We start from the raw sequence: 12,053 nt of genomic DNA, 5'->3' as shown, positions 1-12,053 counted from the left end.
TCCTGACTTTTTTTTTTGCAAGTGTCTCATCCTGCCTTTTTTTTTTACTCAAAACTCCTGTCCTGCCTATTATTTTTTCAAATTTCATCCCAGCCCCCCCCCCCCCCTCCTAAAAATCAAATGGTAGCTCCCTTAATCATGCAGTGATTCTTTTACTTTCCTTCAATTCTTTCCTGGAGAAATTATATGTTAACTGGTTTTATCAAAACAAATCCTTAACAAACATTAAAATCTGATTTTTTTGTCTTCATTATCTTTTTTTCGTTATTTTTGCCTTTAATTTTCTATTTTTAAGTCCATAACAACACGTTGTTTTGCCATCATCTAAATCATCTATGACAACTTCATCTGGAGAATCTGAATCTGAATCAATGGATGGAGGTATTAAATTCTGATTGTAAGGTTTATTTGGAAGGTCTATAACACTTGCAATTCTGGTGTCATAAACAGCCTGTCTTGACCTCCAAACTCTGATATTAAGGTCATCTGCTACTGTTACCAAAACTTCCTGATCTGTTGGACAGAAAGCTGTGGCATTCACACCATTCTGAGAATGAATTCCACATTCATGATTGAGTTCTGATAATATAACTCCATAGCGACGGTCCCAGATATAACCTTTCAAATTTTCACTTCCACTGAAAATAAAATTAGATCATAAACATGATAAAAGAATATACCATGTAAAAATTATTAATTCTAAAATTACAAAAATTTGTAAATAAAACATTTTGTAAAATAATTGTAATTTCCAATACTAACTTTACTGTATAAAGAGAATATCACTTCATAAAACTGTACACAAATACAGAATACTATAACTAACAGAGCTTAAATTGCTTTGTATTAAACAGTGGGCTGATTTTCCTATCTTACTGTCACCTATTGTACATAAAAATAGAGTGTTTTGAATAAGAATTAAAAATAATATTACAAAAGAAATCAGTATATTTTCTGTGATAGTCAATAACACAATAAATGCATTTTGATATTAGAATTTTTAAGCCATTTGAATATAATTCCGACACAAAATACAGCTTTATTTTGTATCACTGTAAATATTTATTCTTGAAGCTTTCTTTGATTATTTTTATAATTCAGCATAATTGTGTCTGTTTGTTTTGTTCATGCATAATTATCAATATTATTAAATTTGATGCGACTGTTGTACAAGTGGGGGGTTTAGCGCTATAAAACCAGGTTCAATCCACTATTTTCTACATTTGAAAATACCTCTACCAAGTCAGGAATATGACAGTTGTCCATTCGTTTGATGTGTTTTGTCATTTGATTTTGCCATGTGATTAAGGACTTTCCAATTGAATTTTCCTCGGAGTTTAGTATTTTTGTGATTTTACTTTATAATATAATATTTTGTATGCTGAACTGTAAGATGGAAAATGTCAACTAATGAATGATTACAACAATTGCCAAATTTAATTTTTCTGCTGTATAAAGACATAAATAAATGACATACAATGTATGTTTAAAGTTTATGTTTGATTAAATTATTCTCGTGTTATAAAAATCTGATTTTAACTTTTCTTACCAGGCAACAAAATTCTTGCTAATAGAAGGGAAAATATAGGACACATGATCTTCTCCAACAGATCTGGCTCCCTTGTAAACCTCTTTAGTCTCAAGGTCATTCTGAAGGTCATAAACTCTGACCTCTATACTCTCATCATACAAACTAAATCCTTCCCCTGGAATCTTTTGTCTGACACAATAAGCAAGATACCTAAAAGCAAACATAAATAGATTGTTATCTGAGATTGTTGCATCAATTTTAATTGTGAATGGCTTAAAATTGGGGAAACAGGTGCATTGAATAGCATATAAAGACTACCGTAATCAATTCATTCCTTTTGTCAAGCCTTGATAGAGCAACTCATATCATGGAGTTATAAAAATAAATAAGTAACTTAACTCATTATTTCTCATTTCAATGATTAATCTAGAACAAAATACACAATGTTTACTCTGATTTCAAAGCGATTTGTGGAAATAATGATATTTTTATATCCCCATACATAATTCAGATTTTTTAAAGACATTTCTGTTTGTTTTCATATTTCACTGAAAACTGCAGCCCTTTCACATTAGGAAGGTCATTTTGAAACTCGTTATGTTCATTTGACCTTTTCAAACAGGACACTTTTTGGTTGAATTATAAGAGCATAATATGCCTTTTACATTCAATACTTAAACAATTAAATCATTTATAAATTTTAAAAAAAAAGGACATTCTACAATCTGACATTATATAGGTATAGGAAGATGTGGTGTGAGTGCCAATGAGACAACTCTCCATCCAAATAACAATTTAAAAAAAAAGTAAACTATTATAGGTCAATGTTTGCATTTCTTCCAAGATTGCAATTCTTATTCTTTACGAAGTGCTCCTTTGAAGGAGGCATTTCTTAATCCAGATACAGATACAGAATGGTATTGCATTAGCACATATTTAAAATATTGACAGCAATATTGTACACAGCTTTTCTTTAGATTGCATTTTTCATTTTTGTAAAGTAAAGTAAAGTAATCTTTATTTAAAGTCGGGTTGCATATATACATAATAACAAGAACATGAGCTCTTTTAAGAGCTCTTTAACCGACTGATGTCTATTAATCATAATCACAAAAGAACATTCTGGCAAAGATTTCCTAATTCATAGTATTAAAAGAAGACTGTAAAATAATTTATGCTTAAATATTAGTGATATTTTCTGTGAGGTCTATGAAAAATGAACATAAACGCAATTATAGGATAGTCAATTATCTAAATTTACCTATGATCGTTTGATAAACTTGTTCCAATACATGTACCATCACATTCATATAAACAATGGGGCGGCGTAAACATCCTTCCTACTTCACCTGACTCTGCATCATTTAAAACATTATAGTCTATACCATACTTGTACAAAGTAGCCCTGTAATCCAATGATGTTTGATATAAAATCAAATATTTATCCTGTGTTTCCGCATTGTTACAAGCATTCTCATTATCGTCTTCATCGCTTTCATTGTCTTCCTGTTTTTGTTTCTTAGTTACAGGGTCATGGTCACAATCACAAGCACTTGTTGATGCATCACAAGTGGACATATTATAATCTGTTTCACAATCAGATGAATTATCTGCTTTTGGCCATTTTGATTTGTCTATGATTCTAACAAAATCGTTTCTATGGCGACAGTGTCTGATTTTTAATAACTCACTAAATTCATGCTGACAAATCTTCTTTTCAGCCTAAAAAATAAAGTTTTATTTCATTTAATCAGGACCAAAAAAATTGGCATTTAAAGAAGATCAAACATAAAGGCCTTTACAGCAGTTATCCTAATGCTAGCAAGTCAAAGGTTTGGTTTGCTTGCTTGATTTGTTTGTATTAATGATTTTGTTAGTTTTGTATATTTTTTAATTCCAGTTCATTTATGTTTTAGAGTTTAGTGTGTTGTCCATTTTCACTGTACTAGTACCGGTACACATTTTGTTAAGGGGCCAGCTGAAGCCTGCCTCCTGGTGCAGAATTTTCTGCTGTGTTGAGGACCCATTGGTGGTCTTTAGCTATTTTTCTGTCCTATGGTCTGGTTAATGTCTCTTTGAAGCATTCCCCATTTCAATTCTCAATTTTATTTCAACCGTACCTTAATTACCTCCAAGAATAACTTCTGGCAAAACAGTATATGAAGGTGTTAACATGTTTTTCTCAAAAACTTCTTTATTAATTTGTTCCAATTATAGATTATGGCTTTACAGAAAATTATATAGTACTTGTTTAGTCCTGTTGTTAACCAAGAAAGCTGATTCCAATAATATTTGTTTTATACATAATATCTACAGAGATAGTTATTTTAAACATTTCAAATTTAAGTCTATCATTTCTTTGCTATCAAGTTATAAGCAAAACAAATGCATTTAATAACGAGAATAAAATCAAGCATCTCCAAGAAGGATAAATGCTTACATACATTTTTTGGCATATTACCACATCAAAGAGAGCAAAAACATTATATTATACAAATACCTCAGCAGTGGTGAAATTTCAATGAAATTCATTTGATAACTGAAATAAGCTTGCTATCAAAATCCAGGATAACCATAAATCATGCAATTTTATCCAGAGTTCTGAACTCACAAATTTTCCAAATTTATAAAATCTTATCAACTTCACTATTTATTACAATGCTGGCTGGTAATCTTGTTCACCTTATAGAAGTCTGTTTATTTGATGTTCTGTCAATATTAATGAAATGCATAAATTTATCAGAGAAAGAATATAACTGGACTGTATTAATCTTACCTTGTGAGTCCTCACTTGTAAAAAATAACCATGTCCATCTTCACTAGCTCTACCCATGGAAATAAAATTATTGTCATCATACCAAGCTCCTCGGAAATTAGGAAATTCAACTCTTACAAGACAGAGTTCTATTAGTTCTATAAAAAAAATTGATTACAATCATAGTTATAAAATAACAATAAAACTTCAGCTTATTCATTAATGACAGGGTCATTTTTTCAACTGTTTATAAAACTTATAAAAGAACTGAACAGAACCCTTTATCCTTACAGCCTTTGACATGTTGTAATGAAACTATAAACTGGAATGGGCTTCATATTTCTAATTTGTTTTTCTTTTGTTATTTTGTACATTAATTAGGCCTTTAGTTTTCTCGTTTTGTCATTTTTTAGCTTTTTATAGCTGACAATGCAGTATGGGCTTTGCTCATTCTTGAAGGCTGTAAAGTGACCAAAAGCTGTTCATTTCTGTGTCATTAACCTTAGAAAGATCATGTCATAGTGTACTAGGTTTCAAGTTGATTGGACATAAGCTTCATTATAAACTACCATGCCGAAACTTAAATCATAAGCGAGCCAAACGGACTGAAGAACGAACAGACGCAAAAACACAATGCCCTTGTTGGAGGCATAAAATTTAAATATAGATTACTGACTCGATCAATTGACCATGCAAAAGCCTCCTGAGTCCTCAGGCTTATTGAACAACCAAGTAGTACATGTAGTACATGTACATATAGTGACTCCCATCCATAAGAAGCACCATTCGTTTAGTATAGTATTTACCTTTTCCAAATTGATAAATCTTTATAAAGCCATCATAGAAGTAACCCATATCCATCCCAGCCACTAAAAGTTTGGTCTCTGATTGATTAAATTCAGAAAAACGTGTATAACTAGGTAAATCTACAACAAGTTTCTTTGTAAACATTGTGGTTGGCATTCCAAGTTCCCAGACCTAAAAAAAAGTTATATAAATATATGAGTCTTAAAAGCACACCCATCCAGCAAATCTAATTGATATTTGAAAGCCTTGAAATGATGATGCTACACAAACAACTTTAGTAGTTGTCTATCTTTTAAATATTATATTATTTCATCCAAAAAAAATGTATGGAAGGATAACGGTACTAAATAAGGAAAAATAAAATATGTGATGAATGTAAAGTGTCAATCCTTTAATATGTAAACTATGTAAACTTCTATGTCATTTGGTCTCTGATAGAGAATTGTCTCATTGGCAATCATGCCATATCTTCTTATCTTTATGTATAAAAGACATTTAGGCCACACCAATTTAATTTCTTGTTCTACGGATTTTTGGACTCCAAAATTTGGGGCGAGCGAGCGATTTGAAAATTTTAATAAAAAAATATTTAATTTGCAAATTTTTGAGGCGAAGCTTGAAAAGTAAACGCGAGCGATTATAATTTTTTTTTGTAAACATAAAATAGTAGGTTTTGACAATATTAAAGCTTGATTTATCACTTGTACTTTGACATTTCTTTAATTTCTGAAATATTTTTTCCCTGTTCACCAAGAAATAATTAAATCTGGTCTATGTATGTGTGACTGACAATGAGACAATTCTCCATCCAAGTCATAATCAGTTTGGGGAATGTTATAAATATCCCTTTTACATGTTTTATGAGGGATAAATATAAGTTATAATATATTTGTTTGTACAAAAGGGCTCATATTTTCTCAGAGAACTATATATCTATCTGGTATTAAATGGTCAAAACATGTCCAAGAATTTTGTAATATTCCTGGACTTTAACCATGTTAACACATTTACTTTAACAGTTTAATATTATTCAAAATAAGTGCCTTCAGTGGACCCCTCTTTTAGAAAAAGTTGTTTAAAATATGATGTAACTCTCCTCTTTTTGAGTACAAAATTCTAAGTTTTCAAAGGTTTTGTATAGAAGAACTATACAAATCCTTGGTTTTTCTATTTTCTTTTCTACATCAGTAAAATGACCCCTTGTCTGAGGGAGGATTGTTCTCAACCTGATAATAACAAACACAGGTCAAAATACGGCCTTTTATACAGGGCTTTGATACATACCAAACAGCAGGCTATAAAGGACCCCAAAATTATTAGCGTACACAATTCGAACAGGAAAACCAACGATCTAATTTATATATCATGTATATCTAAACGGGAAAATACAAATGAACAACATCAACAAACAATAACTGCTGAACGACAGGCCCTTCAATCAATCACGACAGGTGCATAAACATGCAGCGGCTATGGATAGTTTTGTTTTGCCAGCATACAATATAATTGCAGTCGAAGGCAAATCTTTCAGAAGTTCTTTGTACTTTATTCTAAAGCAAAGAACATTTTTTTAACAGAGAATATAAGTAAGGGGGAAAGTAACCAATTTTTTGTTCTTTAAATTTATATTGGAGCACTCCCGCTTTGGATAAATAGGTTTCATGCTGAAACAAATATTCTCACAGTATTTACAAAGTGTGGTGGGGTGCTTTTATGTTTAAAATCGTTATATACAGGTTAAGACTGTGATTTTAAAAACAAATGTTGATATCTTTTTATAATATTTACAAAAAAAAAACGGTGCGGGAAATGGACATGATTACATTTCCGGATGCGGGAAGCGGGAATATAAAAAAAATAAAAAAATTCTGTTTTGAATAAAATAGGTGCGGGCGGGTCCGTCGAACAAGGAATCAAATTGGTGTGGCCTTATAACTTTTCAATTTAAACTGACCTTAACACAAACTTTAACATGTAAACTATGGAAAAATTTCAGAGTCATTAAAGGTCATTACTGTGAGTGGAGGGACAAATAATCGCAATGGATATAAGATGTACAGATATCAATACAACTGCATACCAAATATCTTTGACTTACATGACTTTTTGTATCACTAGTTGATTCCCTTAAACTGACCTTATCAGAAATGTAAACATTATTGCCCAACAAATGACGAAGCTGTCTGAAAATCTCTTTAATCTCACCTTTCAGGCTAGATAAAAATGAGCAGACACAAAGCTTACAATTAAACAATCATTATGTTATATCTTACTGAGGAAGAAACTTACAATAACATTGCCATCTTTTCCTGTTGAAGAGAAATATTTTCCTGACGGAGAGAACATCACATGATACACTTCATCCTCGTGTTCCTTTAACACTTCACTTTCCACTACAGGAACATTCATACAGAGACGTCTGAATTCCTCATACCAACTCTCACAGTCAGGTAATGAAGCCCTTGGAAGACCCACTTTACAGCTGACTAAATCTTTCCATAAGCTTTCATCTATAGCAACACGTCTCCATTTCTATAAATACAACAAAGTTTCTATAGCAACAGTTACACATCTCCATTTCTATAAATACAACAAAGTTTCTATAGCAACAGTTACACATCTCCATTTCTATAAATACAACAAATTTTCTAATTGTAATGTAATAATTTATTTTTTCTCCTGTCTGATAATATTGCTTGAAGCATGTTTTTTTTTAAATTCTGTGTTGATGGAGTGCTGTATCTGACATTGAAGTCACAAAAGATTTCCCTTTATTCATGTTTGCCTTTATACATGTACTGCCTTTCTTTTTCAAATTCACATACTGGGGTAGTTATTATTAACAGATAACATGTTTGGTTTCATTAAGGCAAGATTCTTTTGTATCAATTTTGAGATTTGTTGTTCAGGAATTGTGAGACTTACATTTTCAAAAAGTACACTTCAAAGTTTAAACATGTTAAAAGAATTTGAACAAAGTGAACCAACACCTGAAGTGGTTATCTTGCGGTTGGGTACATGTTAAAAGTAGACGGAATGTAGTTGTTTTAGCATGAACAACTTTTCTCTATTCAACCTACATGTATGTCAACATTTATGAGGGGGGGGGGCAATACCCTTTTATATATACCTGTTTTGGCCTTTTTCAAGGTGTTGTTAACTGTTATCTGAGATACATTTTAAAGATATTAACTTTTTTTTACCCACTGTGTAAACTGTTTTTGAAAAAATCGAGGTGTTGTTAACATGTTAACGGACCCTATTGCCCCCCTCATTTTTGCCACAATTTCATTAGGAATAATAGTCAGATAGTAGCTAAATCATAATTCATTACTATGATTTGAGTCCTTGAAAAGTAGTTTGCTTCAATATGCAAATATGAACAGAGATGTTATTACATGTAAGCATGCATCCTAACTAAGATTTGAGATATCTTACACTACATGTTTTAGAAGCTTCTAACAAACTGTTACAGTCTAAGAAGGAGAATATATGAATGATAAAGTCATCAGGCATATGTTGCCAGATTGAGCCATCATTCCACACACTGTCCTGGCACAAATCTTTCTCCTTTATGTCTTTGAATCCATCATGTATATCTTTCTCCTTTATATCTCTGAATCCACCATCTTCTTTTTCTTCATTTCTGTCTTCCATTTTTCTTTTTCAAAACTAAAATCAATGTGTAAAAATTTATAGCCTTCACTTGATTCATGCAATACAAGAGGTGATTCATAAAATTCCTGTGTAATACATGTATGCAAGTTTCCTGTCATCTTGAAAAATATTTTATGTCATAATATGTGGCTAAAATAAAAAACTCCTAAGAGTCAAAAAATTAATTTTAGTGTATTGGTTTTATAGATCATCCTGTGATATTAGGCCAAATAAAACAATATGTGTCCTATTTCCCGAACTCCCCTATATTTTTAGCTATGTTTCCTATTTCCCTAACTCCCCTATATTTTTAGCTATGTTTCCTATTTTCCTAACTCCCCTATATTTTTAGCTTAGAAAAAGTCCACCATAAAGCTTTTATAGGTCATTTTTCAATAAGCACTGTTAAAGTCAAAATTTCTCTCCCATAGAATCATTGTAAATAAATTGTAAAATATAAACAATTCCCTACCTACCTACCCAATTTTTTCCAAAGTAATAGGAAACTCACATATCATTTTATTTGGCCTCAGATTCATTGTTATTGCTGATAGGAAAGTCTACTCAAAGGAGACTTTTTAACATACATAAATTTGTACATGTATATATATATGTGTATGATTCATGGTATAATTTAAAGAAGAAGTGGAATGAACTTCAAGCAGACAACAACCAAACATAATATGTTACATTTGTTGTAACTTAAACCAATATCTACAGTGTTCTAGAAATTTTGATAAACCATGGCCTGGGAAAGTAAAATCAAAGATAAGACTTGCTTCTTTCACTTCATAAACAGCAGTGTGATAAAATTCTCTATATATTGCTACTTAACGCAGACTTAAAGATGTACATATAATCTTATGGCTGATACTATTTAACTCCCACATAAATCCACATGTATCGTAATTGTGTCCAAATTGAAATTGAAAATCAGTAATTTTTTTTTATCATCTAAAAGAAAGAACATTTTATTCTCATGCACAAAAATTAGTTAACACCATCTGGTACAAATTTTTAACGTATTTTGTCATGAAGGTACACTCATTATGACCTTCCAAGATGGGAGCTCACTCTTAAGTTGTGACATGTCAACTGTGGATTTGACAGTAAATTGTAGCCAACAAAACAATAGTGTTTGGATTGAGAATTATATGGCTTGAACACATAATTTCTAGTGATATTTCAATGGATTCATGCCATCCTAAACATTTATTTGAAATTTGTGCCTTGTATCTCACACTTGTCACAGGGAGTAAAATAGAAAAGCCTTATTTAGTTACAATCTTACCTTTGTTTCAGTTTTTTTTAAATTTGTTAAAAAGTTCACAATGCTTCAAATTGATTGAGTATTACTTTTGATTAGCTTTTCTTAGATAATCTTAAAAATATACCTGAATGCATTCATCAGTAATTAAACATGTTTACGAAGTATTGCCCCTAACAAATTGTCCAAAAAATCATGAGGATCACCAGGATCTATGAGCTACATTTCCACAGCTACATCTGTAAACAAGACCTCACCTCAATAAATTAATCATGTTAATGTAAAATAAGTTGTTAAAGAACTTACGGTGACCTATAGTTGTTAATGTCTGTGTCATTTTGGTCTTTTGTGGATAGTTGTCTCATTGGCAATCATACCACATCTTCTTTTTTATATTGTAATGGAAGCATAACAACTCATCGCACACCAAATCGCTCCACAGTGCTAACACCCCCCCCCCCCCCCCCCCCCCCTTATGAAAATGGGTCAAATCAAGATAAAGGTCTATCCACTTGCTCCACTTAAGAAAAGGGTGAAAGATTTATAAATAAAGGTATGACAGTTCGCCCCACTCATGAAAACTTGTATTTTATTGGTATGCAAACTTATGTACATGTGCAAACCTATCATCTGAAAATAAAATTGTGGAAACACCCATGATTCTTGACTTATAAAAATCTAAAATACAGTGTTTTATGTTTACCAAAAAACAAATGTCATAAATTTATTTTCATAAATGCGGCTAGTTGGTAGCCTTAAAGGTAAATGTTGTAAAATTTCTTTTTTTCCACACGTTTAGACCTTTGCATTTAAATGCACCTGTCCTCAGTTAGGAGCCTGTTCAGTGGTTATTGTTTGTTGATATGGTTCATAAGTGTTTTTCATTATCATTTTTTATATAGATAGACCGTTGGTTTTTCTGTTTGAATTGTTTTACAGTCGTCATTTTGGGGCCCTTTAAAGCTTAATGGCTGTTTGGTGTGAGCCAAGGCTTAATATTGAAGGCCATACTTAAACCTATAATTGTTTACTTTTTAGAAATTGTGACTTGAATGAAATGTTGTCTCATTGACACTCATACCACATCTGATGCAGGATCCTGCTAATTATATTTCGTTAGAATCCTGTATCCCACTTCTCGTTATCATAACAGTGCATGTAATTTCCTGTGCCCTGCAGGACTTCGTTTCTCGTTTTCACACTTAATCATGTGTCACGATTAATAATAAAACATGACCCGAATGGGAACCACCCAGAAGGTAAAAAGTGGGACGAGCTCAGTTGGTCACAAAATTTGGGCAACTTTTGCATCAGGGCGATCGCGAGTTGTCATTGATTTATTGTAATGATGTTAGATAAATAAATTATTGCTGTGTTTTTAACAGATAGGGATTTACTGTGCAAAATTTGTCACATGCAGACATAAGATTATTGAGTTGAAGATACTCACTTTAGTCATTTCTATCAGAATCAATGAGTGACATTCGAACTGAAAACAGAAAATAGGGAAGATGAAACAGTTTCAGTTTGTTGATGTTGACAAAAACAAAATTACCTACAGATCATGGTCTTTTCCCTTTTCCTTTCGAGCACTCGTTACTTTCAAACACTATGAGGATTAAGAATTATCAAAATTATCTCCCTTATTTCGTCGAACTTACGAACCAAAATCACAAAAAATGGGAAAAGAAAAAAAGAAAAAGCACCAAAGAGACAGATCATCTGACAGAAGACACAGACACAAAAAATCAAAGAAGCATAAGAGGTAAAACGAGACACTTGAAATTACCTACATCATGTACATCCTTTGAAACAACATGATCATCTTTTATTAATAATATTTTTGATGTCTACCATGTCTACAATATATTTTTTTTCCAGATGAACTTCACCCTTGCTCCCTCAGACACACACACATCTCTGGCAACCACTCCAAAATCAGTATTTGTTTAGGGCCTCGTTTGTTCAAAGTGGCACTGGTTTTGAACTGGGAATCTGTAGGTACATGTGTACACTCCTTCAACTTATTTTTCTGG

General features: G+C 31.8%; 2 protein-coding genes across 4 annotated transcripts in view; one reads left to right on the top strand and one right to left on the bottom strand.

Moving 5' to 3' along the window:
- Window positions 1-115: 115 nt before the first annotated feature.
- Window positions 116-11,670, bottom strand: LOC139521692 (F-box/WD repeat-containing protein 5-like). 3 transcript variants are annotated; one of them, XM_071315228.1, is made up of 8 exons: window positions 11,577-11,670; window positions 8,532-8,765; window positions 7,383-7,625; window positions 5,093-5,264; window positions 4,308-4,444; window positions 2,793-3,253; window positions 1,550-1,741; window positions 116-638 (listed from the first exon to the last, which is right to left on the bottom strand). In XM_071315228.1, the coding sequence occupies exons 2-8, from the start codon at window positions 8,748-8,750 to the stop codon at window positions 251-253; spliced, it is 1,812 nt and encodes a 603-aa protein (XP_071171329.1). In that variant the 5' UTR covers window positions 8,751-8,765; window positions 11,577-11,670; the 3' UTR covers window positions 116-250. The 3 variants fall into 3 exon arrangements, with proteins under 3 accessions (XP_071171329.1, XP_071171328.1, XP_071171330.1); XM_071315227.1 differs by having other exon boundaries at window positions 11,468-11,637; XM_071315229.1 differs by having other exon boundaries at window positions 11,573-11,595.
- LOC139521690 (splicing factor Cactin-like) overlaps window positions 11,601-12,053 on the top strand; it is a 33,033-nt gene continuing 32,580 nt past the window's right edge. Inside the window, exon 1 of the mRNA XM_071315225.1 lies at window positions 11,601-11,782. Coding sequence (XP_071171326.1) covers window positions 11,697-11,782 — 86 coding nt within the window. The 5' untranslated portion in view covers window positions 11,601-11,696. The remainder of the gene's footprint in view (window positions 11,783-12,053) is intronic.

This window comes from Mytilus edulis, chromosome 4, assembly GCF_963676685.1.
Source record: "Mytilus edulis chromosome 4, xbMytEdul2.2, whole genome shotgun sequence".
Classification (NCBI taxonomy): domain Eukaryota; kingdom Metazoa; phylum Mollusca; class Bivalvia; order Mytilida; family Mytilidae; genus Mytilus; species Mytilus edulis.
Note: the sequence above shows the minus strand (reverse complement) of the source record. Positions and strands in the feature narration are given on the sequence as shown.

Excerpts from the sequence above, each read along its gene's own strand:
- LOC139521692 (XM_071315228.1), bottom strand. The coding sequence starts at position 8,750 with ATGGAAGACAGAAATGAAGAAAAAGAAGATGGTGGATTCAGAGATATA. Across the intron at positions 5,265-7,382 it reads GAAAAGATGGCAATGTTATT|GTCTGGGAACTTGGAATGCC; the intron begins GTAAGTTTCTTC and ends ACTTTTTTTTAG. Across the intron at positions 639-1,549 it reads AGCAAGAATTTTGTTGCCTG|TGGAAGTGAAAATTTGAAAG; the intron begins GTAAGAAAAGTT and ends TTTTATTTTCAG.